The sequence below is a fragment of the Telopea speciosissima genome, chromosome 5, assembly GCF_018873765.1.
Source record: "Telopea speciosissima isolate NSW1024214 ecotype Mountain lineage chromosome 5, Tspe_v1, whole genome shotgun sequence".
In the NCBI taxonomy this organism is placed as follows: domain Eukaryota; kingdom Viridiplantae; phylum Streptophyta; class Magnoliopsida; order Proteales; family Proteaceae; genus Telopea; species Telopea speciosissima.
In genome coordinates, this window is record NC_057920.1 from 22,220,758 (window position 1) to 22,246,690 (window position 25,933).

At 40.4% G+C, this 25,933-nt stretch overlaps 1 protein-coding gene across 4 annotated transcripts in view; it reads right to left on the minus strand.

Moving 5' to 3' along the window:
- LOC122662452 (WD repeat-containing protein DWA2-like) overlaps positions 1-25,933 on the minus strand; it is a 44,797-nt gene that overhangs the window by 15,240 nt on the left and 3,624 nt on the right. For all 4 annotated transcript variants that reach the window (XM_043858087.1, XM_043858084.1, XM_043858086.1 and 1 more), the window contains exon 6: positions 22,588-22,715. In XM_043858087.1, coding sequence (XP_043714022.1) covers positions 22,588-22,715 — 128 coding nt within the window. The remainder of the gene's footprint in view (positions 1-22,587; positions 22,716-25,933) is intronic.

Here is a 25,933-nt window from a genome sequence, read left to right on the forward strand (position 1 = left end):
CCTACGCACCACAAGTAGGATTGGATAAATGTAGTAAGTTACAATTTAGGGAACACATGGATGGATCAAGCATGTGTTGGTGCAAGGTTTTAGCTAAGGAGAAAAGATTATTATAGGAGGTGATCTGAATGGACATGTTGGGAGAGATCGTGGAGGATATGAAAGTGTCCATGGAGGCTATGATGAGGAGGGAATCTCAGTTCTACACTTTGCGATAGACTATGACTTATCCAGTATGAACACTTTTTTTCAAAAGAGAAAAGAGCATTTAGTTGCCTACAAAAGTGAGTATCATATCAGTCAAATAGATTTTTTCCTAACAAGAAGGTCTGACAGGTTGTCTTGTAAGGATTGTAAGGTTATACCTAGGAAGAGCCTAACCACTCAACATAGATTGGTGGTACTGGATATTTGTCTATCTACACATAATCGCAAGATAAAGGAGCCTATTTGCCCTAAGATAAGGTGTTGGAGCTTAAAAGGTGATTCCTTAAATTCATTTATTGATGAAGTGGTCAAACAAAGAAAGTGGGACTTTGAGGGAAGCACTAATACGATGTGGAACGAGATGGTGGCTTGTATTAAGAACGTTGCTAAAGAGGTTTAGGGGAATCGAAAGGTATACATCATGCCCCTAGGGAAATTTGTGGTGGGATGATGAGGTCCAAGCATCCATCAAGACTAATAAAGCTAGTTTTAAGATATGGGAAAGGACTACAAAGATAGAGGATCTTCAAAGGTATAAATTTGCTAGAAACAAAGCTAAGAAGATTGTGGGAAAGTAAGGGTGATGACATATGATGATCTCTATAATAATCTGAATACAAAGGAAGGGGGAAAAGCTATCTATAAGATAGCTAAAGTGAGAGAAAGGATGAGTAGAGATTTAGACAATGTTAGATGTATTAAGGTGACGATGGTAGAGTACTTAAGGGATGAAGACATTAGAGAGAGATGGAAGGTACGGACCGGGGAAGGTAGTAAAAAACGCAGACAGCTGCGAAGGATGAGGCAATCTCAGATTGTTCATGTTCAGACACTGTTTGCTTCATCACCCATTGAGAAGGCTGTAGAAGAGGTAGCATTCGCAGACCAAAGCAAAGCCTGCAGGGGATTCTTCATAGCATAGCAAGAAGGAAGGGCGTGCTCAATACATAACATAAGGACCAGTAGAGGCAGTAGAGGTTGCAATGTAGGTACTTCACCACGAGGCAATGAATATTGTATGCTTTCGGTTTCTGAAGTTAAAGAAGCCTTAAGGAGGATGAAAGTAGGCATGGCCCCAGGCCCAGACGGGGTCCCAATAGAAGTGTGGAAGAGCCTAAGAATCTATGGTTTATCTTGGCTAACCAAGATGTTTAACAAGATTATGAGCACAACGAAAATGTCAGATGAGTGGAGGAGAAGCATTGGGGTCCCGATTTATAAAAATAATGGTGACATTCAGAGTTGCAATAACTATAGAGGCATTAAACTAATGAATCATACGATGAAGTTATGGGAGAGCCATTGAAACCCACCTGACAAAGGAAACTAATATTTCAAAGAACCAATGTTGTTCTATGCCAGGAAGATCCACGATGGAAGCTATTTTCTTACTTAGAAGACTCATGAAAGATATAGAGAGGGCAAGAAGGATCTCCATATAGTCATTATTGACCTAGAAAAGGCCCTGACAAAGTCCCTTGAGAGTTAATCTAGCATATACTAGAGAAGAGAAGAGTGTCATGTAAATATATGGACATAATTAATGATACATATGATGATGCGGTGACTAGCGTTCAAACTATAGGGGGGTCAAGGTAGTGAATTCCCAATAATAGTGGGGTTACATCAAGGATCAGCCTTAAACCCTCATTTGTTTGCGCTTTTCATCGATGACTTAACCAGAGACATACAAGATGAAGTTCCTCGATGTATGTTTTTTACTGATGATACTGTTTTGGTGGACGAGAAAAAAGCAAGGATTGGGGCCAAATTGGAGGTATGGAGATCAACCTTGGAATCAAAAGGTCTTAAAATAAATAAAACAAAAACGGAATATACGGTATGTAACTTTGGCCGCACCAAGACGGTTAATTAGGTGGTGAATATTGATGAGAGAGAGATTGCTCAAAGTGATTATTTTAGATATTTGGGCTCAGTAGTAAATAAAAAAGGTAATATAGGATGATGTTGCCCAGAGGATTAAAATAGGATGGACGAAGTAGAGAGGTGCGTCCTGAGTGTTGTGTGATCGACGTATCCCTTTAAAACTTAAAAGGGAAATTTTATAGGACCGTTATTCGACCGGCTATAATATATAGTGTGGAATGTTGGGCATTTAAGAAGCGTCATATAGATAAACTAAGTGTAGCGGAGATGAGGCTGTTGAGATATATGTGTGGCAAGACTAGGAAGGATAAAGTAAGGAATAACCAATTTAGAGCAAAGCTAGGAGTAGCTCCGATTCAGGATAAGCTACGTGAGAGTCGTTTAAGATGATACGGCCATGTTCAACGAAGGCCTTGGAATGCTCCAGTATGGAGGAGTGATTCGATTCAGATTGAAGATACTAAAAGAGCCAACGGTAGGCCTAAATTAACCATAGGAGAAGTGGTGAGGAAACACAGGCATAGCTTAGGCCTCGTACCACGTATGACTTCGAATAGAACTGATTGGAGAGCAAGGATCCATGTGGCCAACCCCAGATAGTTGGGATAAGGCTATGTTGTTGTTGTTTTCCAGAAAAAAGTAGAGTTTTGGTCAACAATACAATTGGCCCCCCCATGTAGGACACCAATCCCATCATATGGCTGGATTCCTTTTTTTCAATCAACCATGCCTAAATACTTCCTTGTATGAACAACGAAAAAAAAGGAGGACAAATGGCAGAGAAATACAAGACGATTTTCATAAGTACTTTAATTTCCCTTTAAAATAAACAGAGCCTAAGCATTAGTTTGAAATGTTGGAGAAGAGAAGTCCATCAGCCAAGGATTTATTAATGGTTTTAAATGACGAGTAAGAAGTGTTGTAAGATTGGGTTCACTCTATTTGAGGGAATTATCATGTTCCGTTAGGATTAAAACTCCAGAATTTTTTTATCGAGGTATAAATTCTAGTTGGTCAAGGGAATTAGTTAGGAATTTAGGATGACAACAAAAAATTCCTGTGATTCCCAATTTGTACCACCATCCAATGTGGATCACGTAATCCATTGCAGTTTGGATTATCGAGGATCGACCTTAATAGCAATTTGGATTATTGAGGATCAACACAGCTGCTAAATGGATTTCAAAAGCTAAATTTCAGTCTGCAACAAATGAATAGTTAAGCCGCATGTCAGGGACTTGATAACTTTAGGGAGCTTATATTAAGAGTTTACTTTAGTTTCATACAGAACTATAAAAGGGCCAAAATCCATCTTAGCCAAGGGAGGGACCCGTTGGTGTAGACCTAAAACGGTTAGCATGCCAAGATCGAAAATTGGTAGAGAATAGGGTTGATATAGTCTAAATGATTACGAACCAGGATATTAATGGCTATGAAGCTTGGGTAAATGACAATGGATTTTGTGGTATGGACAGTAGGTTCCAAAGGAACGGTTAGGGGCTGGTTTTAATGATGATGAAAGAGAGTCGATGGGATTTGATGGAGGATTGTTAGGTGTTGTTGGTTAGGACTTATATGGATGATGGGGAGGGCTTTAAAGGTGGATTTATGGTGAGCAACAACCAATAATAACAGCAAAAAATAACAGTGAACAATTAGTAAGGATTGATGGAGGAAGAGGGAAATAGAAGATATAAGGTAACCCGACCTTTGGAGATCCACCAATAGTCCACCCAAGGCCACTTGCTAATAAGTAAAGAACTCACAAGGAAATTGATTTTGCTGGTTGTAATTCATGGTTGCAATAAGCAGCCATGGTCTCTTTATATAGCATGAAGATAGAGGCATAAATCCCTATAGATTACAACCACCAATGATTTTAGGTTACAACCATAAATCCCTCAAATGACGTTAGGTTACAACCAAGACTTTAGTAACCTACCACCAATGACTTTAGGTTACAACCATAACTTCAGTAACCTACCACCAATGACTTTAGGTTACAACCATGACTATAGTAACCTACCACCAACGACTTTAGGTTATAACTATGACTTTAGTAACCTACCACCAATGACTTTAGGTTACATCCATGACTTTAATAACCTACCACCAATTACTTTAGGGAAACTCAAAAGACAAGAATAAAGAGGACTAGGGACGGTGGATCAAGAGTGGTCTGATCTAGTCCTAGGCCCACGAGGATTAGCCATGGGCTAGGCATGTTGCTACTGGCTAGGCTTGGGCCTACGCACATAAGTTCTTAGTTGGGTTGGGCCTTTGGCTACTGCTGGGTTATGGGCTTGGACTCGGCCTTTAGCCAAGTATACTTCTTAACAAAATAGTAATCAAGCCTTCTTAATGGTGGGCTGTTGGCTGGATCAGCTGGATGCTCTGCATCAATTCTCCCCATGTTGAAATCATTCATCCCCGATGAGCGCTGGATAGTCATGTACTCAACATAGAGATCCAGATCAAGGCGTTTGAAATCATCGGCATGGATCCAAGTAAGATCAGCTCTCGGGTGTCTTTTCCATTTGACGAGAACCTTGTGATACCCCTTTACGAGTTGCAACATAATAGTCATCAAGCACATCTTCAATGGTATCCTTCGGGGCAGCCTTGAATTGGGGAAGACGAAAGGAGTGCTCAGTAGTGCCATCATCTAAATGATGACCAATGTAAAGAGTGAGATCAGCCACATTGAATACATTGGTAATATTCATGTTGGGTGGCAACTCCAAAAGATAAGCATTAGGACCAATTTGCTTGAGCACTTTGTAGGGACCCATCTTCCGTGGGTGCAACTTGTGGTTGGTTCCAGAAGTAATCCTCTCAGTAGGAATACGAACCATAACCATGTCACCGGGTGAAAAAGTGACTAAACGCCGGTGATGGTTAGCATTTGCAGCATAAGAATCATTGCTACGGGCAATACGTCGACGTACATCCACATATACCTCAATGATGTGCCTTATAAACTCGTCCGCCTCAATGCTGACCCGGGCATTAGGAGGGAGTAGGATCAAGTCTATTGGACGTCGGGGTTGGACTCCAAGCACTATCTCAAAAGGGGGTGCGTCCTGTGGTGCGCATAGTACTAAAACTCGCGAAATTTCGATCAAGATATCGAATATTTCGAGTATCTCGACCTGTCCGAAACAAAACGCAAGTCCAATATGAAAAAATGCAATATTTCGAAAATCTCGGTAATCTCGTTTCGAAAATTTCGGAAATCTCGGTCATTTTTGGCATTTTACACCCACAAAAAAATACCATATTTCGATTAAATTTCGGTATCTCGGAAATTTCGGTCAGACCGAAACACCGAAATGAAACGAGATTTAGTACCATGGTGGTGCGGTTAACCGAGCTATTATAGGCAAACTCGGCTACTTCAAGAATAGATGGCCAAGTCTTCTCGTAATCCCTTATCAAACAACGAAGGAGATTACCTAAGCTCCGGTTGACAACTTCTGTTTGCCCATCGGTCTGAGGATGGAATGCCATAGAAAACTTCAACTAGGTGTTGGTTTTCAGCCATAGAATTTTCCAGAAGAAGCTCATGAACTTGACATCACATTCCGAAACAATAGACTCAGGGAGTCCATGAAGGCGAACAACTTCTTTGAAGAGTATAGCAATGTGCCGTGCATCAGATGTCTTACGGCATAGAATAAAATGGGCCATTTTGGAGAAACGATCAACAACTACAAATATAGAATCATGCTTGTCTCGAGTAGGAGGAAGACCAAGCACAAAATCCATACTTATATGAACTCATGGCGCATGTGGAACGGGCAGTGGGGAGTACAAACCAGTATTTTGCTTAGTTCCTTTCACCAGTTGACATGTACGGCATTGTTTGATCTCATGCTCAACATCCTTGAGAAGGTGAGGCCAATAGTAACGATCAGCAACTTGTAGGAGAGTCTTATCACGCCCAAAATGCCCCCCTAACCCTCCTCCATGTAGTTCCCGAATAAGGTGCTGCCTTATGGAAGATGCAGGAATACATAAACAAGTGCCCATAAACAAATAGCCATAATGTAGTGAGTATTTGAAATCTGTCCCACCTCGTTGCAAGGTGTTATAGACCTCGGAAAAATTCTTGTCTCTGGGATACTCAGTCTTTGCATGATTACTGTTAATGGCGTGGGCTCAAAAAGTATTGAGCATTAATACTTTTCGGCTGAGGGCATCGGCCACCACGTTCTCCTCGCCTACCGTGTATTTTAGAGCAAAGACAAACTCTTGCAAATAGGCTACCCATTTGGCATGTTTTTGGCTAACCGACTTTTGTGAATGCAAATGCTTGAGGCCCTCAGGGTCGGTAAATAAGATAAATTCTTTGCTAATCAAATAATGGCGCCAATGCTTCAAGACTTGGACCACAGCATACAACTCCATGTCATAAGTGGAGTAACGCCATTTTGCATCATTGAGCTTCTCACTATAGAATGCGATTGGGTGTCCAGCTTGCATAAGAACGCCACGAATACCAACATGGAAAGCATCAGTAGACACTTCAAAGATGATGTCCAAGTTGGGAAGTCATAGGACAAGCACCTCTGTCATATACTTCTTAATTTGAGTGAGGGCTTTAGTAGCAACAGGTGTCCATTCAAATCTTCCTTTGCCTTTGAGACATTTTGTTATAAGAGCCATGATGATGCTGAATCCTTTGATGAAGTGTCGATAAAAAGAGGCCAAGCCATGTAAACTCCGAACTTCGGTGATAGTCTTTGGAATTGGCCAATCGACGGTGCTTTGAACCTTCTCCGGATCAGCTTCAACGCCTTTGGAAGAGACAATGAATCCAAGGAAAAGAACCTTGGGCAGCATGAAAGAACATTTCTTCTAGTTGATATATAGCTTCTCCGAACGGAGAACTCGCATCACACAGCGTAAATGCTCCAAGCGATCGGTTGTGTCTTTGCTATAAATCAAGATGTCGTCAAAATACACAACCAGAAATTTACCAATAAAGGGGGGCAATACCTGAGTCATTACCCTCATGAAAGTACTAGGGGCATTGGTAAGTCCAAAAGGCATGACTTTCCATTCATAGAGTCCCTCTTTAGTTTTGAAATCCGTTTTCCATTCATCTCCGGGCCGGATGCAGATTTGGTGATGCCATGGTCCGAAAACTCGGGTCTCGGAGCCAACTCGGCCCATGAAAAAACCGAGTTGGGCCGAGATCTCGGCGAGTTTTTGCAAATTTTTTTTTTTCTCGGAGGCCCATTTCAGTGGGTTTTAGGGCTCTGTTGGGTCTGAAAATTGGTACACAGCCTATTTTAGGCCATTTAAACACAATGGCATTATTAGATTTTGCAAAAACAAAGTTCAAATATGACTTTTACATCAGACCCTTAGTTGCTAGGTGGCGACGTATTAAAATAGCATAATAGATACATTAATGACATAATTTATGTACATAGAACTCAAACAAAACATTCAATTAATAGGAAACAAGTTAATAAGCATTACAAATGTTTAAGTTACAAGTTACAACTTCATCACATAAAATGAGATTGAATGGCATATTCATTCCCTATTTGTACCACATAGTCTTCCCATGACATATTGTTGCTAAACTGTTGTGTATAGTCCTCCACAGCATTCATATAAGAGTTCTCATCCACATATGCCAACATCCCTAACCTAAGGTATAGTTGTTCCACAGTAGAGTTAGACCGTTGCCATGAAGGATGAGATGCACTGCTTATGCTACTGTCATATTGAGGAATGCCTGGGACTTGGAATATGGACGGATCGATGGACCCAATGCTGGACCCAATGCCAAACTCACTACTTTGATAGTCATACGCATGTGTTGGCTGCCCAAACTGACCACAGGAACTATATTCAGAACCGGTGCTCTGCTGGCCATAATCATACTCATAATGAGGTTGATATGATTGCCACGGCTGATGCTGACTACCAGTATCCATACTCATGCTTCCAAAACTTGCTACCATGGTGTTCATACTCGTGTCATCATACTGAGGTTGGTTCTGTTTGCGACCCGTCCTTCTCTTGTAAGTTTTGTTGTGGCCACCATGGTCTTGATCTTATGTGGCATGTGTAAACTGAGACTCACCTGTGAAACGCACAGGGTCCTGCTGTGTTCCCACTTCTTGCTGGTATTGGTCGTGCATCCCCTCATGACGATCATCATAATAACCACCAGCAGGCATGCCACCACCAGTACCACCACCACTACCAGCAGGAGGGTCATCACCATCACCATCACCATCACCATCATCACCATCATCATCATCATCAGGAGGAGTTCCTGTTGCAACCTCAAATGGTCTCGGGGACTGAGAATGTGCACGCCCCTCTTGCGACATATAGTCCTCAACATCTGTGCCGATTACGGACGCAATAGTGGAGTCAGACCTACCTCCAGGCTCACCCATCTCTGGTACACCACGATCCCTCACCCACTGGAATAGGGGATCCTCATCCTCATCAGAGTCCTCCTGGAATATGTTGGCTAGCTCGATGGGCTCTTTGTCATTCTTCTCAAATTCTTCATGTATGTGCCTCATCCTTAGTCTCATATTATAATGCACATACACCAGTTGCTCTAGTTGTTGACTACCCAATCTGTTCCGCCTTTTTGAGTGTATCAAGGCGAATGTACTCCAGTTGCGCTCGCAGCCAGAGGATGAACAGGTTTGTGACAGCACTTTGATTGCTACCTTCCTCAGGTTGGGTGAACTTGTACCATACAGCACCCACCAGTCAGCTGCATTATAAACAAAGAATATTAAGAATATGTGAATTGTAAAGGGATAAAATTATAAGTCATACATGTAAAATCATGCCACATTGCCACCTATCAGGGTCTGACTTTTGTCTACCCTCCACTGCAGATTTTCGACTGAAACTTGTTGAGGCCTCTCTGAAGGCCTTGATCTATTTGCATTTGAAATTTGAAACAATGTTAGAGGCATCAGTATTTGCTATTTAGTAATTACATTCCTTTACTGATTAGCAAAATACCAAAGTCCCATAGTCTCACCTCATCATTGCAATCAGATTGTGTCTTGGGATTGACCTCCAACTTCTCAATAACAGCTTCAACTGCCAGTAACAAATCCGTGTCCAGCCCAAGATCATGCGAGTACTGGTACTTTGGATTCAAATAGTATGTTAGTAAAGAGGAAACCACAAATATAAGTTGTTAGTGACTTAATACTTTAGAGGTTTGAATATGTAAATGTAAAAACTCACATAAAGTGTATAGATGTTGAAGTGTTGAACTCACCAGCTTTATGCAAGGGATGACTCAAGTGCTTCTCCCATCGCTCATCAATGATGTTAATGTATGAGCGAACACTTCGGGGTATTGCAGCTCGGACTATTTCCTTCAGTTTTTGCAAGGCAGCATATATCTGGGGCAAGGTAGGCTTCTGCTCAGTGTCAACCATCCTTAGTACTGCCACCACTGGTTCTAATATGGCAACAACTTTATACAAGTCATTCCAAAATCCGTTACTTGCAATGGTCTCTTATGCTGCCTTCCCTTCTTGTGTCCTAGAGCCTGGCCAAGTAAACCATTGGTCACTTGCAAACATTGACCTCAGACCTACCACCTTTGACTGGATATTCTTCAATGCAATGTAATTAGTGGCAAATCTAGTGACACCTGGCCTCACTAAATCCCCCTTGCATTTCTCCCTCATCAAGGCTAAAGCATAACCATGGTTATACACAAAGATGGTCACTTGCCTTGCCCTATTGACCACACCAGCCACCGAAGCTTTTTTCCCCATGTCCTTCAACATTAAATCAATAGAATGGGCTGCACATGGAGTCCAAACGAGGCGGGTCCTCTTACTCTTCTTGTTCATCAGTTTCTCTCCAGCCTTCTTAAAATTAGAACCGTTATCCGTCACAATTTGGATAACGTTCTTTGCTCCTATAACTTCCTCTACCACTTGCTTCAGTAGCTTGTACAAGTATGATGCATCCTTGACATGCTTTGATGCATCAACAGACTTCAAGAAGACAGTCTTCCCATTACAACTCACCATGAAATTTATAATGGATTGTCTAGTAGGTCCAGTCCAACCATCAGCCATAAGAGTAACCCCATATGTGTCCCACAATGGCTTCAGACCCTCTATGTACTCTTTCAGCTCCTCTACCTCTTTAGGCAAATATACATTATACAACTCATATGGTGTAGGCCCCTTCCATCTTGGGCCAGCCCTCCCTGCAGCATCAAGGAATGCATTATAATAGGTTCCTTGTGCTACATTAGCTGGAATGCCATTGTATAGCATGAACTTGCTGAAGGCTTTCCGTGCATCCTCTTGTTTACCACCAAACACTTGTGGGATGGTTGGCTGGAAGGCATCTTGTTGCCTAAAGGTAGATGGATCCTGCTAAAAAATGGTATCTAGGGAACGTGCTCATGGTCGGGCTTGGGGCCGTGGGATATCTCTTGTGCCAGTGCTTCTCCTCCTCTCATCTTCTTGCACTGGTGCAGCTGAGCCAGATCCACCAGCTCCTCTTACTTGCTCATATGCTCTAATATTGTCAAAATGAAAACTTTGCCTACTCGCTGCCAAAGTCTGCTGATAAATCCTGCATTCAACCTCTGATTGGAACTCACCAGGTGTAGGCCTATATTCAGTATCATCTCCTACTCCCCCAAGGATGTCTACACCAGGCCTCTCTAGCACTGCCTCATCGAAAGCTATTTGTTGTCTCTCCCTCTCAGCTTTCTTTGTCCATACTCCTCTTAAATTTTGTGCCATTGCCAGTTTCACTTGGCTCGGAACATTTTGGCATTTGGCAACATTCTTGCCCAGACCAAACAAATGTTCCTTTAACCTAGTTGCTCCTCCAGAATTTAGAATCTTCCCACAGTACTTACACCACAGTAGTTACACTTTGACTTCTTTTTGTCCTCAGACATTGGAACTCCATGTAACCATGCTATATCCCCCATTGTGTAACCCTTATCTGATTTTTTACACTGTTACATAAAAAAACATGTATTAGTAACTATTACAGACTTAAAGTAAGGTAATAAACACTTAAAATATTGTATTTATAACTATTACACATAATATGAAGCTACTAGAACAATCAAATACCTATCTCTTATTTATTCCCTAATCCTAGTATTTATTTATTAATTAAAAATAATATTACAATTTTTATTAAAAATAATTATACCTTCAAATATAAAATATTATAACATAATGATGTATTTGACATCATTTGAAGTTGGACATTATGTACAACTGTTGTGCATAATTTTTCAACAAAAACAGGTATTTTTCCTTAATTTTATATATTTTTTAACTATTTAAATAATATAATTATTAAATCTAAAAAATAAAATATTTTTTTTAATGGGTGAAAAAAAAAAATGACTCAATGAGGCTGTAGAGCATGCAAACTAGTCTAACATACATCAAGATCACATCCAAACAATAAATATTTATCCTATTTTTTTTATTTCTTTTTTGAAAAAAATCATTTTTTTTTCAGAAATTATAATAAATAATTTAATAACCCAAAAAAATTTCAGCCTCCATCAAGTGATAGATCGGCCTAACTTGTATAACATAACTCAAAATCACACCCATCTACCAAGATTTCATCAAATTTTTTTCAAAAAAATAAGTTTAGGGAAAATGGGTTTACCTTTCAAAAAACCTTCACAAACTTGAGCAATCCTCCAAAATTGAGCAGCAATCTTCACTTTGCCCCCAAATTCAGCTTCCAAATGTTTCAATCCAACCAAAAAATGAACATGGGAAGAGAAGATTGAGAGAAGAAGAGAGAAGAAGAGAGTTGGAGAGCTCTCTGTCGACAGAATAGGCAAAAACAAACTTGTTTTAAGACTTAAAACAAGTCATTTGGGTCAAATCATGGTGCCCATACCTGAGATCCACTTTTTGACCCGAGATCTTGCCGAGATTTTGCATTTTTCCTCCTGTTTTTTCACTGGTTTTTTAAGCTTTTTCGAGACGTCTCGCAAGATCTTGCCGAGATATCGCCGAGATCTTGCACTTTTATGTTTCCCCTTCCATCTCGACTCGGATTTCTAAAAAACCGAGAATCTCGGCGAGATCTCGCGAGATTTCGGACTATGGGTGATGCCCGCTCTTTAGATCTATCTTTGAAAATAAATTGGAGTTGGAAGCATGTCCAACATGTCATCGCGCCGAGAGATTGGAAATCTGTACTTCACGGTGATCTTGTTGATAGCGCGGCTATCGATACACATTCGCCACGAACCGTCTTTCTTTGGGGTGAGAAGGGCTGATACAACACAAGGACTCATGCTTTCTTGGAGAAAGCCTTTCTACAATAATTCTTCAACTAGCCTCCTTAACTCCGCATGCTCCATTGGACTCAAACGGTACGCGGGCAGATTTGGTAAGATAGACCCTGGCACAAGGTAGATAGCATGTTGAATGTCCCTCATTGGGGGTAACTCGTCTGGAAGTTGCTCCGGGATAAGATCTACAAAATCATTCAAAAGAGCCTGGATAGGCTTGGGATAAGTAACTTTGGGGATGGGGGTATTTGCTTTTGTGATCAAGGCCAACACAAAGCCTGTTTTAGCACTTGTTTTTACAAACTCCCGGCGTGGTACAGCTAGAAGCTTAACACCACCGGAGGCACCTTTTTCCAGCTTATTGTTGAACTTTTGAGATAGTGTATTGCTGGCTGGTTGGTTTTGTGGCTTTGGATTTTGCAGGTTCATTGGATTGAAGATGATCTTCTTTCCTTTGAAAACGAAAGAACAAAGGTTCTTCTTACCGCCAAGTGCTACATCATTGTCGTAAATCCATGGTCTACCAAGTAGAATATCGGTCATACTCATAGGAATGACATCACACCAGATTTCTTCTTCATAGGAACACAACTTAAGGGGAACCGAACATCTTTGATTAACCACTATAGAGTTCCCATTGAGGAGGGATACCTTATATGGTTGAGGATGTTTTTCAGCTTGGAGGTTGACCTTTGGAATAAAACTCTGTGAGACAACATTAACACAACTACCGTTGTCCACAATAACTTGTGCTACTTTGGGTCCACAAGCCATTCTATCATAGAATATGCATTGCCTTCGCCTCACCTTGTGTTTCAGCCACTAAGATTCGATGTACAACATATACATCATGAGATTCCAACTCCTCTTCTTGGTTTTCAAAAATCTGTTCATCCTCCTCATCAACGGGTAAACCATCATTGATTTCAACATCATCATCATCAGGTTTATGTTCAGCTACAGTAAGATTAGCACATCATTCTTTCAGTGGACATAACTTAGCAAAATGGCCAGGTTTGTTGCAATGACAACAAGTTTGGCTTTTGTCACTCTCTTGCATAGGGGACTTTCTTTTGTCAACAGTTTTAGGGACAGCACTTGAGTGAGAAGGTGGCCTATTGTTGGTTGATTGGTTGAAAATAGTCTGATGCAGAAGCCGAAACCATGATTAATTTGGCTGTTCTTTGATTTTTCGTTGGAGCCTTTTTATTTGTTTGTTCTTTTAGCCTAGGGTTAAAACAGTCTTTTTCATGGTTTATCTTCTTAGTTCCCCTCCACGATTTTAGAGGGATTAGTATTTTATTTTATTTGTTTTAGTTGTTTACACTCATACTCCTATTTAGAGTATAAGTCTATTCTATGTTTTATAATTAGGATTCAGATTAGGAATCCCAACTCCTAATCTGATTAGGATTGCTTTAGATTGATTATTTGTAAGGCCTTTTGCCCCCCGCCCCTTTATTATTATAAATAGTAGAATCGTGGGAGGCTCCCCCACCTATTATGTTTGAAATTTTGTTTCTTCTTGCTGCTGCTGCTTCTCTGTCTTGTGTGTCATATCAAGACCCCTTGTGAGTTATATCAAGGGCTAGGGTTGGAGAAATCCAGCGACTCCTTGCATCTCGCAGATCGGGAGGTTCTTCTTCTTCTTCAATCAAGCTCTTCGAGTTGCTGCCATTGAAGTTCTTCTATTACAAGTAAGCTGTTACAGAATTCTGCAATTAATTAGTTCCTTCTTATTCCCTAACCCAGCCCTACATCCTCTATCAATTTCCATAACCCTCAACCCCATTAAATCTGCAACTCCTATTTTAACTAGGATTCCTTCGTAACTACAGATCTGACCATCAGTTTTCATTAAACTTCTAACCACAGATCCCTCACAGCAGACCTTCCACTCGACCAAACCTGCAGCCTTCATCTCAACAACTAAACCCTAATTTCCTCTCTTCTCCATTACACCCCAACAACCCTAAACCTGCCTAGACCCAGCCAGCCATCCAAATCATCCCATACTTCAGCCGAACCCTATCCCCTACCTCTGTGACACTCGGCCAGAAGCTCTTGGCCTGATTCCCTCTAGAAACCCTAGATCCCTTTATCCTCTTTAGTCCTAAAACCCAAAACCCTAACCCTAATATTCTGAATTTCTATTTCTTATTTAAACCTAGTTAGATCCTATACTAATAGACTCCTAAAAACCTGCAGACCATTATCCAATAAACCCTAACTCAATCTCCCATTCCTAACCCTAACTTCTGCCCTAGTAACCCTAATCTGTCCATTCGGCCAGCCCTAAGACAGAACCTGGTCCTAAGTGAGATTTATTTCACCTAGGCTACATCATAGTCCTCCTAGCATCTCTAGTGGAAGTGTTAAAAGACCCAGATGGTAACTTTAACAAATCCTCAGCTTCCAAGGCCTTTTGATAACAATCCCTAATATCAAAGATACTAGTAGTTCCCATCGCTCTACAAATCTCAAGTTTCAAGCCAAGCTTGAATTTGGACATAAGTTGAGCATTACTGGCCTCAATACCAGTTCGAGAAAGTAAGGAAATGAATTGTTTCATGTATCCAACCACGGATAAAGTTCCTTGACGGAGGGTGTTAAACTGATCATGAAGTCGATCAATGAAAGAAGGGGGAAGATAGTTATCTTTTAAATCATCTTTCATTTCCTCCCAAGATGTGATGGGAGTGCCCTTGGCAGCCATTCTATTTTCATGCATTTTTCACCAATCTCGAGTAGGACCAATTAATTTGGCCTTGACGAGTTTGATTTTTCTCAACTCAGGCATCTCATACCAATCGAAGCAATCATCAATAGCATTTAATCAATCAAGAAATACCTGGGAATCGAGCTTTCCATTGTACTATTTCAGCTCCATTTTGACCTTGTGAGTATCGTCTTGCCTTCTGGGATGTTGGCCCGCATTTTGCTCAAAATAGGTTCGCATGTAATTCTCAAAGGTTGATGGCTGATAAGCTGGTGGTGGTGGTGCATGTATGTTGGTCCTTAAAGGAACCCTGCTGGCTGCAAACAATCCGGCTAGTGGATGATGCTTACTTCCAGCCTCCATGTTGTTGATTAGAATGTGAGAATTAGAGCATTGTCGCTGCTCTATTGCTAATATACGAGCTTGCATGCAGTCAAGCATCTGCCTTATAGTAGCAGAAATTTCCTCAAGAGATTGGGAGTTATTCTCTTCACCCGTCATAGCTCTGATACCAATTTGGTGCAGATCTAAAATGGTTAGCACGTCAAGATCGAAAACTGGTAGAGAATAGGGTTGGTGTAGTCTAAATGATTACGAACCAGGATATTAATGGCTATGAAGCTTAGGTAAATGACAATGGATTTTGTGGTATGGACAGTAGGTTCCAAAGGAACGGTTAGGGGATGGTTTTAGTGGTGATATGGATGATGGAGAGGGCTTTAAAGGTGGATTTCTGGTGAACAACCACCAATAATAGCAGCAGAAAATAATAGTGAACAATTAGTAAGGATTGATGGAGGAAGAGGAAAATAGAAGATATAAGGTAACTCGACCTTTGGAGATCCACCAATGGTGCACCAAGGAAGATACACCCAAGGTCACTTGCTAACAAATAAAGAACTCACAAGGAGATTGATTTTGTTGGTTGTAATTCATGGTTGCAATGAGCAGTCATGGTCTCTTTATATCGCATGAGGATAGAGGCATAAATGCCTATAGGTTACAACTATAAATGCTTTAAATGTCGTTAGGTCACAACCAAGACTTTAGTAACCTACCACCAATGTCTTTAGGTTGCAACCAATGACTTTAGGTTACAATCATGACGTAACCTACCACCAGTGACTTTAGGTTACAACCGTGGCGTTAGTAACCTACCACCAATGACTATGACTTTAAGTTATAACCATGACTTTAGTAACCTACCACCAATGACTTGAGGTTACATCCATGACTTTAATAACCTACCACCAATGACTTTAGGGAAACTCAAAAGACAAGAATAAAGAGGGCTAGGGAAGGTGGATCAAGAGTGGTCTAATCTGGTCCTAGGCCCAAGAGGATTAGCCATGGGCTAGGCCTGTTGCTGCTGGCCAGGGTTGGGCCTACGCACATAAATACTTAGTTGGGGTGGGCCTTTGGCTGTTGCTGGGCTGTGGGCTTGGACTGGGCCTTTAGCCGAGTATACTTCTTAACAAAATAGTGATCAGGCCTTCTTGATGGTGGGCTGTTGGCTGGATCAGCTGGATGCTCTGCATCACCAACTAATGAAGAACACTAACCTGTAGGACAGATTAATGGAACAGAAACCACAGGAGAGAATCACAATGATATGATGATTAGAAGAAGAATGATAACTTGACAACCAGCACTTGGATGTGGCTGGAAATCAAGTTGAATGAAGTAGAATCCTGCTGAATGTATGCTCCAAAATTGGGATTGATCCAATGGATGGATCTGTAGAAACTCACAAGGACAGAAATTAGAAAGTATTACAGAAGAACTATAACTTCAGATCTAAAATCCTGATGGTAACCAAACTAGGGTCGAATGGAGGCCTACAGGAGGAGAAGAACCCCTCCAAATATTGGCCCAATCAGATGGATAGATTGGCTGTAGTAATATCTCAAACAGAAGAAAAAACAGAAATCGTATGATGGAAAAATGGATAGAATAACTGCAGGAAAAGTGATTAACAAATAGATATAGCAAAGATATAAGAATAAGACATAATAAATATTTAAAAATACATAGTGATAGCCACAGTAGGAGGGACGGTGGCTGGAATTCGACAGAACAGTAAGGTAGAATAAGAAAGAGAAAATGAGAGAAGGTGGGGGATATGAATTGGTATCACCACCAAGCCTAGGTTAGCTCCACCACCAACCAGCCTAGGTTTCACCACATAGGAGCATCTGACTCAATCATCACAGCAGCCATTCACATAAGACATTAATTCTTCAAGCATCAAAATCATGAGCAGCTTGGCCTTCTTTATTTATAATAACCAATCAACAGCTACAAAGAATAATAACCCACCCATGCGTGAGGGTTACTTTGTTGCCAAGCTACTTAGAAGATCCAATGTAATAACAAAATAGAAACTTGCTAAAATAAAAGGGAGATTCTTAGTTGCTATTACTATAACTAAGAATCTACTACATAAATAGGAACTGAATCACAATAGAAGTCAAAACATTTTAGTAACTAAGATAGCTTGTATAACTCCACAAGTGGGAGCAACATGGGCCCACGCAATCAGCCAAAAAGATCTTTCAAAGCTTGCTGGCTGATGGCTACATATGGGCTCTTTATGGGCTTAAGTTTTGGCCAGTGTATGAGCCTAAGTATGGGCCTGACTATAACTTAAGTCATGGTCTAATGTGGGCTAGTGATGACTAAAGTATTTGGGCCTTAGTATGAGCCTGATTGGGCTGGCCTTTCTTCCTCCTTGAATGCACCCTTGGCTCTGCATCACCAACCAAGAAAACTTCAGCTAAAGATGACACCATCTTTATGCTCAGAGAGAGCTTCACACAAATATCTGATCTCCAGTTTCTCTCTCCTAAACCCATTCCATCTATCTCTCTCATCTCTGATTTCTCTTTCGTCTCCAGTCCCCATCTCAACCCTTTCTGGTAATGACATTGCTCACCTTTGATTTGTCTTCCATAAGTGATATTTTCATTGTTTTTTTTTTGAGGAACTCTTTTTGTAATGCCCTGCATTTTGATGCCTATATTTAATTATTATTTATTTCTGTACCGACAGATTGGTATTCACAGTAGTGGGAAGCCGGTGCAGGAAGACTTGTATTTTGAGGTATGTGCATATTTTATTATTTCTGCTATGTTCTTAGATTATTTTATTAAATATATTCTTGAATACTTGAGGTGTGGACTATTGTTGCATGAGCCATGAGTGTTTACATATTATCTTATTACTCTTTTATATTATTTATGTGATTATCTAGTTTATTTTCCTAAGCTTTGATTTAAATTGTATAATGTTATAAACTTATCTATTAATATATAAATGTTGATTTTTATTGAATTTAATGTTGGGTTGATTGTGAATTTGTGATTGTGGGCTGAACCATAGGTTTGGTACACTTGGTTGGTTCATGGTTCAACCTATGAGATGAAATAAGATTGTAAATGAAGGTTATGTCAAGGGCAATTAAGGAAAGTGGAAAAGTTAGGTGAGAATGCATGAATGTCTATTGGACTATTGCCTTAGTGGAGATGAAATCTGTTAGGATATTATTGGAATTTCACTTGAGAATTAAGGGAATTACAGTTTTGCTATTGTCTATTAGAATAGAGTATAGAGCTTTGTTGAGATTCAATTCAACATTGCTGAGTTTAGAAGAGATATGGAAGAAGAAGGTTTTGCTGAAATCAAGTGTTTAGATGGTTGATTGCATGAGCTTATTTGATTTAGCTTATGGATTGAGCTGGAGATGATCTACTCAAGTAATTGAGTTCAGATTTGAGGTTCTTGAAGGTAAACTTGCTATGGATTGATTTGGTTTCATAACCAAGCTTTTATTTGAGTAATGAATGGATGATTTATTTGATTCAATGTATGTTTATGCTAGATTCAACTTGGTTTGTGACCACGGTGTTGTCAAAGAGATTGAAGATTCATGGTGTTGAAACCCTAGTTTTAAGAGCCTATTTCATTTGTGATTTTGCAATTTATTGATGGAATTGGAGCTTGTTTAGTGTGGTTATGTGAGTTCATATTAGGGATTTAAGGCTGCAAGTTCATGGTTTTCGTTTGGGATGAAAATCCCCTTGAGAAGCCCAAATCCAGATTGAGTTTCAATTTCAAGGACTGGGTTGAAACCCAGGGACCGGTCAGACTGGTAGTGTACCGGCTGGACACCGATCAGACCAGTTGCCCAGAAAGGCCTTTTTTATGATTTTTTATTGGGGACCTTGTAAGGACTGTTTTGAGAGCTATGTTTGGGATTTGAACCACATGTGAATGGATTGTTTTTGCACTGTAGGGTATCGGAAACAATAGTCAAGTACTTGAGGACCTCAGACTATTTGGTATTGCGACGAATCGAACGAACATTGATTGAGGTGAGTGGTTCTATATTGATCTATGGATGACCATGAATGAAAATGTTGGATGCTATAGTTGTTACTGTAATGTATGGTGTTTGATGTGATGATTGCCATGAAATGATGTAATGGAATGGAATGTATTTCAAAAGTGTTTGATGCTTTATCATGACATGAATGAATGGTTGTCGTTACATATGTCAAGAAATGCATTGAATAGTTTATGCTATGAAATGATAAATAGACATACTGTTAAAAAATTATTTATCCACCCGTGTCCCCCTTTGGATAGTCCGCCGTGTTAGAGCTCCTGTATGATATACATATTGTTTCCTCCCTATCCTACAAGGTTGGCCTTTTAGAGGAAACGGTTCCAACATGGTATCAGAGCAGGCAGGGGGGTCATGGTATCGAGTCCTCCTGGGAGCGGGCCATAGTTGTCACGTCGTCACGGCGATCCAAGTCGGTGGAGAGGTGTCATGTCGATATATCAACATGTCGCCCGCCATGGCGATCATATCGAGCATGTTTTATTTTTTATTTTCTCTATTTTTAATGTCATTTAGTATGCTCAAATATATACCCTATAACATTAAAAAGTAACATTAAAGTGTACTACTAATGTACTATGCTTTAATTCATGAAAGTGTAATATCCAATAGTGTATATGAAATCATGGATTATCAAATAATTGATAGCAATAGTCTTGCTGATAATAAAGTTGAAAAATCATGAGAGTTGAGATATGATTCATAAGAAAGTGACTACAAAAGTAATAAAACAAAAAAGCAATTACAAGAACGTAATTTATATTGAGTGAATAAAGCTAATAAACAACCCATCTAAATAAAATAAAAAAAATTGCTGATGTGAATATGTGATTGTGTATTAGTCAATAGTGTATTAGAGTTTTCTGTTTGATGTTTTTTTAATTTTTTTATGTTAAGGAAAAAGCATTAAAATAAAAAATGGTAAAAAAAAATTAAGTTTTATAATTTGAAACAACCATGTCGCCCGATATGGCCATATGTCGTGGTATGGTGTCCATGGCGGGGCCATGCCAACGACATGGTGGCCATATCGGTCGATATTCTTACATCATCCATATCGGTGGTCAATATGCCCACTTCTCCAGCGATATGACGCCATGGCGTCTATATGGCGACCCCATGACAACTATGGAACGGGCAGGTGTTAAAAAATTATTTATCCGCCCATGTCCCCCTTTGGATAGTCCACCGTGTTATAGCTCCTGATGATATACATATTGTTTCCTCCCTTTCCTACAAGGTCGGCCTTTTAGAGGAAGCAGTTTCAACACATACCAAACTCATTGAGATTTCGACAAAGACATGGGCGGTAGATGGGAAAATCATCTGACTCATTGAGGTTTTGACCAAGACATGGATGGTGAGATGAGCCAAGTCACCAGACTCGTTGAGGCTTTGACCAAGACACAGGCAGTGATAGGGCTGCAAGTTTGGCCCTGTCGGCCCAAACCTGCCCTAGCCCGCCCTGAGCCCGAACAGGGCATGGGCTAAGATTTCTGGCCCTGAGGGCGGGTTAGGGCCAGAAATTCCTGGCCCTGAGTCAGGGTCGGGTCGGGTCGGGTCAGGGTTGAGACCTCGGGCTCAGCCCGACCCTGATTTTGATCCTGATTTTAGCACTGAAGAAATTTATTTATTTATTAAAAAATAGAAGCTATTACTAATATAAACAAGTGCTTAGTGCACTTGGCAGTTTGTGTAGTGAAAAAACCAATTGCTACCAAAAGGTCTTGGGTTCAAGCCTCCTCTCTCACATCTTCTCTAGACTTGTTATTTTAATTTAATTATTGCAGGGCCAGGGCCATTAGGCCAAGCCCGACCCAATCAGGGCTAATCAGGGCGGGCTTGGGCTGGGTTTGGCCCGTCAGGGTCAGGGTTAGGGTCAAGGTATTTAGGCCCTGAGTCAGGGTCAGAGCGGGTCTGGGCCCAGCTAAGGGGACTCAGGGTTGGGCTAGGGTTTTAAAAAGCCCGGCCCAACCCGACCCTGTTGCAGCCCTAGGCAGTGAAATGAACCAAAACACCAAACCTGTTGAGGCTTAGACCAAGACACGGGCGGTGAGGCATGTGAATGAATGTAGTGATGATTGTGTGAATGATTAATATGGTTTCACTCACTGGGCTTTTTAGCTCATCCCTCATTGTTATAACATTTTTCTAAAGATGATGGATCAAAAGATAAGGACAAGGGAGTTGACCGGAAAGACGATGAGTGAAGACCTATGTTGTCTTTATTTTGAGAAATTCCTTTTGAAAGATATACATGACTTGTAAATATTCATGTTAATGACTATTGATGGATGACTGTACTTATTCTAATGTAGGCCTTTTAGCCTTGTGAATGATCTTAACACTTAACAGTTCATGTTTTGATATGATGCTATCTCTTGAGGATAAGCAAATGAAATGCCATTTATTCGAATTTAAATACTAATGAATCTGATTTTTCTTAATTCCAAGAATCTAATTTCATTTTATCTTAAAGTCTTCCGCTGTTAAGATTATGGTTAAGCACTAATTCTTTCTAGCTGTCATTGCAATGTCATGGAAGGTTTTACCTATGCGGCTTCCGGCCAGGTCTGGCCTCATGAGCCTGGCTAGGCCTGTAGATTGGGGTCGTTACACTTTTACCTTAAAACAGCTTCTCTCCCCTGCAATGTCACCCCCATGGCAAGTGAAGAAGAGAGAAACACTTGACTGCTCAAGGAAAGGAAAAATGATACTTTTTCATTTTACTATCCCTGTGCTAAAACCCAGCAAGACGTGGGACCCACCCCCCTCAAAATTAAAACCACACCCTCCCCACCAACCAAACGGGGCCTCTTTAGATGGATAAGATACAACCATGTTGAGAGAATCCAGTAACCAAGTCTAACATATAGAAAATGAAGAAGAGATATGGAAAAGTTGCACAGTGGCTCAAAGCATTACAACATATCAAAATGATAAGTATCTTTCATCCAAGAGCCAACTATACAAATTACAAACACATGGAAACCTAAAATAAAAAACACTTCTTCATGAAATGACAGAAGGATGCAGTAATAAAGGAAACCATACTTCATCGTTCGGATATCCCAAAATTGTATTGATGAGTCACAAATAGCAGAAACAGCATTCTGGTTGTGTGGATCCCATGCTCCACCAGATAAGCTATGCAGCATACCAACAGATTCCTGTGATTGTACCTGAATTTTTTAAACAAAATGTATTTTGATAAATGCAATTTTTTAACAAAGTATATTGAGCATAAATGAGAGCAATAATAACATAGCCTGGCAACTAATATCCTCATGGCAGGACACAATAACTACATGGCTACAAAGCAAACACACCTTAAATTCACACCTCTCTCTCTCTCTCTCTCTAGGAAAAATGAGAATGATATGTAAACAAACTGATGCAGGACAAACCCTAAAAACTAAGGTATCCCGCAATAGGACAGGACCACAGGTTGTAATACCCTAATATGTACTTGAAACAAGGGCTGGAATTTGCACAACGTTACATTCAGCATTAGAAATAAATAACAGAATTTTCCAATAGCAAGATATCACCATAAATCAAATGAATAAACACCTTAAGCTTTTAGGAAACAATTCTAGCAACAAGTATGGTTAGTTCCACAAAGCCAGGTAAAAAGATTCAGGGCATTGTATTGAAAGAATCATTAAACATGCATGACAGTCCACAAAGATTAATAAACCACTAATTAGAAGCACTAGGAATATATTTAATATCATGACAATGCAACCAATTCAAAATACTTACTGTTTCAGGGTTGAAAAGGGTAGGAAAACCATGCAAACATAAATATAAAATTCTGTTTTAAGGTTAAGAAGAAGGGATAGGCTGTAGGGGTTGAGTTAGGGTTAGGGTTTCCAAGATAAACCAAGGAATGGGGCTGGGATGGCTAGTGATAGGGTTAGGATGGGGAAGAAGGGGTTTCGGTTGGGAGAGATGGAGAGGAAAGGTGCTTCAGTTGGGGAGATGGAGGGGAATGGCGATAATGGGGGCTAGGGAGTTTCGGTCACAAGGGACAAAAGGGGGGGTTTCGGAAGCAGAGAATGGGAAGGGTATTCACGCCAGCAAGGGGGAAAGAGAAAAGAGAAAGGAGAGCTGAGCGAGAGGGGCAGGGAAAGAAGGAGAGAGAGATAAGAGAGGAGAGTCGTACCTTGAGATGGAGAGGGAGAATCGTAGAAAGGGGGAGGGCGAAAGCTTATGCAGCAATTCTTTTCTGCATGAATATCCCTAAAATACCCTTAGCCTAATTAAAACAAAAGAAACTAACAAAATGCTCTCACTTAAGTTATAAGGGCTGAAACGAAACTGTAGGATTAAACAAAAAATACTAAATGCCCTTCACTTATTTAACATAAGTACTAAAATAAAAATGACAAAAATAACCCTAGGTGTCTAAACAGCCTCGCGCTAGCCTGTAGCCTCTTAAATCATCATTAAACCATAGCAACTGGCTCCGTGGAAGTAGTCACCTGCGCCTCTGGTAATGCTGCACAAAGAGGGGCATGATGTCCCCATCACAAACCCATCTAGTCTGGAGGAACTTCTCATAGAAGCCTTTCGAACTGATTGTGGCCTCTCTGACCTAGCTTCCAAGCACATTCTCCCTACTGTGATTCAACTCTCCCAATTTCTCTCTTCCTCTTTTTCGGCTCATCACCTTCTCTTCTCCTCTCAGAATCTTATGAAGCCTCTGCGCAAGCAAAATTGCCAACCAAGACTCTTTTGTCCAAGAGAATGGTGTCGAAGTTGTCTTGATCACTTTCGAATTTGTGTTTTCATATCTGATTCTGATTATGCCATCATTCGAGTTGTGGACTGCAGGTTAACGGGAATGTTTCTTTTTCAAAAACTTGTGTTTTCCTCTATGTTGTGCAGTGCATGACTGCATGTGTTGTTTCCTTAGCTGCTTCACTAATCCAAATAGAGCAACAATATGGACAACTCAGTGGGTATTTCAATGAAGGGCCTTTGGGAGATTGGGCCATACTCTACTGGGGGCGGGAGATTCAGTAGCAGGGTCCAATGTAAGGCAATTTACTGTTATGCTCATAAAGACAAGATGCTGGTTCAAATAAACCTTTTCCACACATTTGAGTGGCATTTGCACAATGACTGCTTTTGTCCATCATGTGACACAGAGTTAGTCTGAGCAGAAGGGCAATGGAATGTATGTTACAACTTAGTTTTCATCGACTTTGGTTACAACAAGGTTTTCCCTTAAATATTTCTAAGGAAAACAAAAGAAAGTCTCCCAAGTCTAAACCTCTTAGGTAGCTAGACTAACTTAACAAACAAGGACTCCGAAGTCTGAAATACTTGTATCTTCTAGACAACTTCTAGGTAACTTGAGCCCCGCACAACTAATCATAAGAGGACTCTTTAGTGACTAAACTAAAGCCAGCTACAGTACCTAATGGACCCCACTACTTATTAATATCTATTACACCCCTTTAGACCCCTTTTGGGCTTTATAATTCAGCCCATTACAAATAAAACCCAAAGAATTAAAATTTCATGCCTAATAGATATCAAAATAAGACCAATTTTTGGATTAGGCTGCATTAGCAATGGCACCACGCAAGTTCTGGCAAGGTACAAGAACTTTAAAATTACATGAAACAACACAGGCCTAGTCAGTGAAAATAATGTAAACTTTAAGGCATGCAAGTGTATCTCCCATTGGGCAGGTCAAGCAATGCCATCAATTATGGTTTCCGATAAACCTATCAGATTAGAGGTGGCTTTGGTGTGGAAAGAGAAGGGTGGCTGCCTGCAGTACAATTATTTAAAATTTTCATAGCAACCGCTCAAGTGGTGGACAGGCACATTGGAGAATGAAGACAATTAGGCACAAGTGTCCAGAATTATAACTTTTTCCCTTTTCTCTTTTTTTTTTTCTCCCCTTCTGAGGGAGCAGGAGATTTGGAAAAGGCAAAAAAAAGGTTGAACCCAGTGCACAAGGCAATAGAACATGGTAGGAGCAAAATGCTTATACAATCACCCCCTAACACTAGAAGAAAGAAAGGCAGGTGAAAGGGAATCAATTCACCAGAGACGACCTGAAGGAAAGCCACCATACACAAATGGTACCCAACATCCATATTGATTCTAGGAATTGCTTAAACCTTGGGATGCCCCAGTACAGAGGACTAGAGGAGTGATTGATTCAGATTGAGGGAACTAAAAGAGCCAGGGGCAGACCTAAATTAACCATAGGAGAAGTGGTGACGAAAGACATGCTTAATTTAGGCCTCATTTCTTGTATGACTTCGAATGGAGCTGATTGGAGAGCAAGGATCCATTTAGCCGACCCCATTTAGTTGGGATAAGGCTATGTTGAATCGCTTAAACCATAATTTCATGTTGACAAGTTATTTAGCTC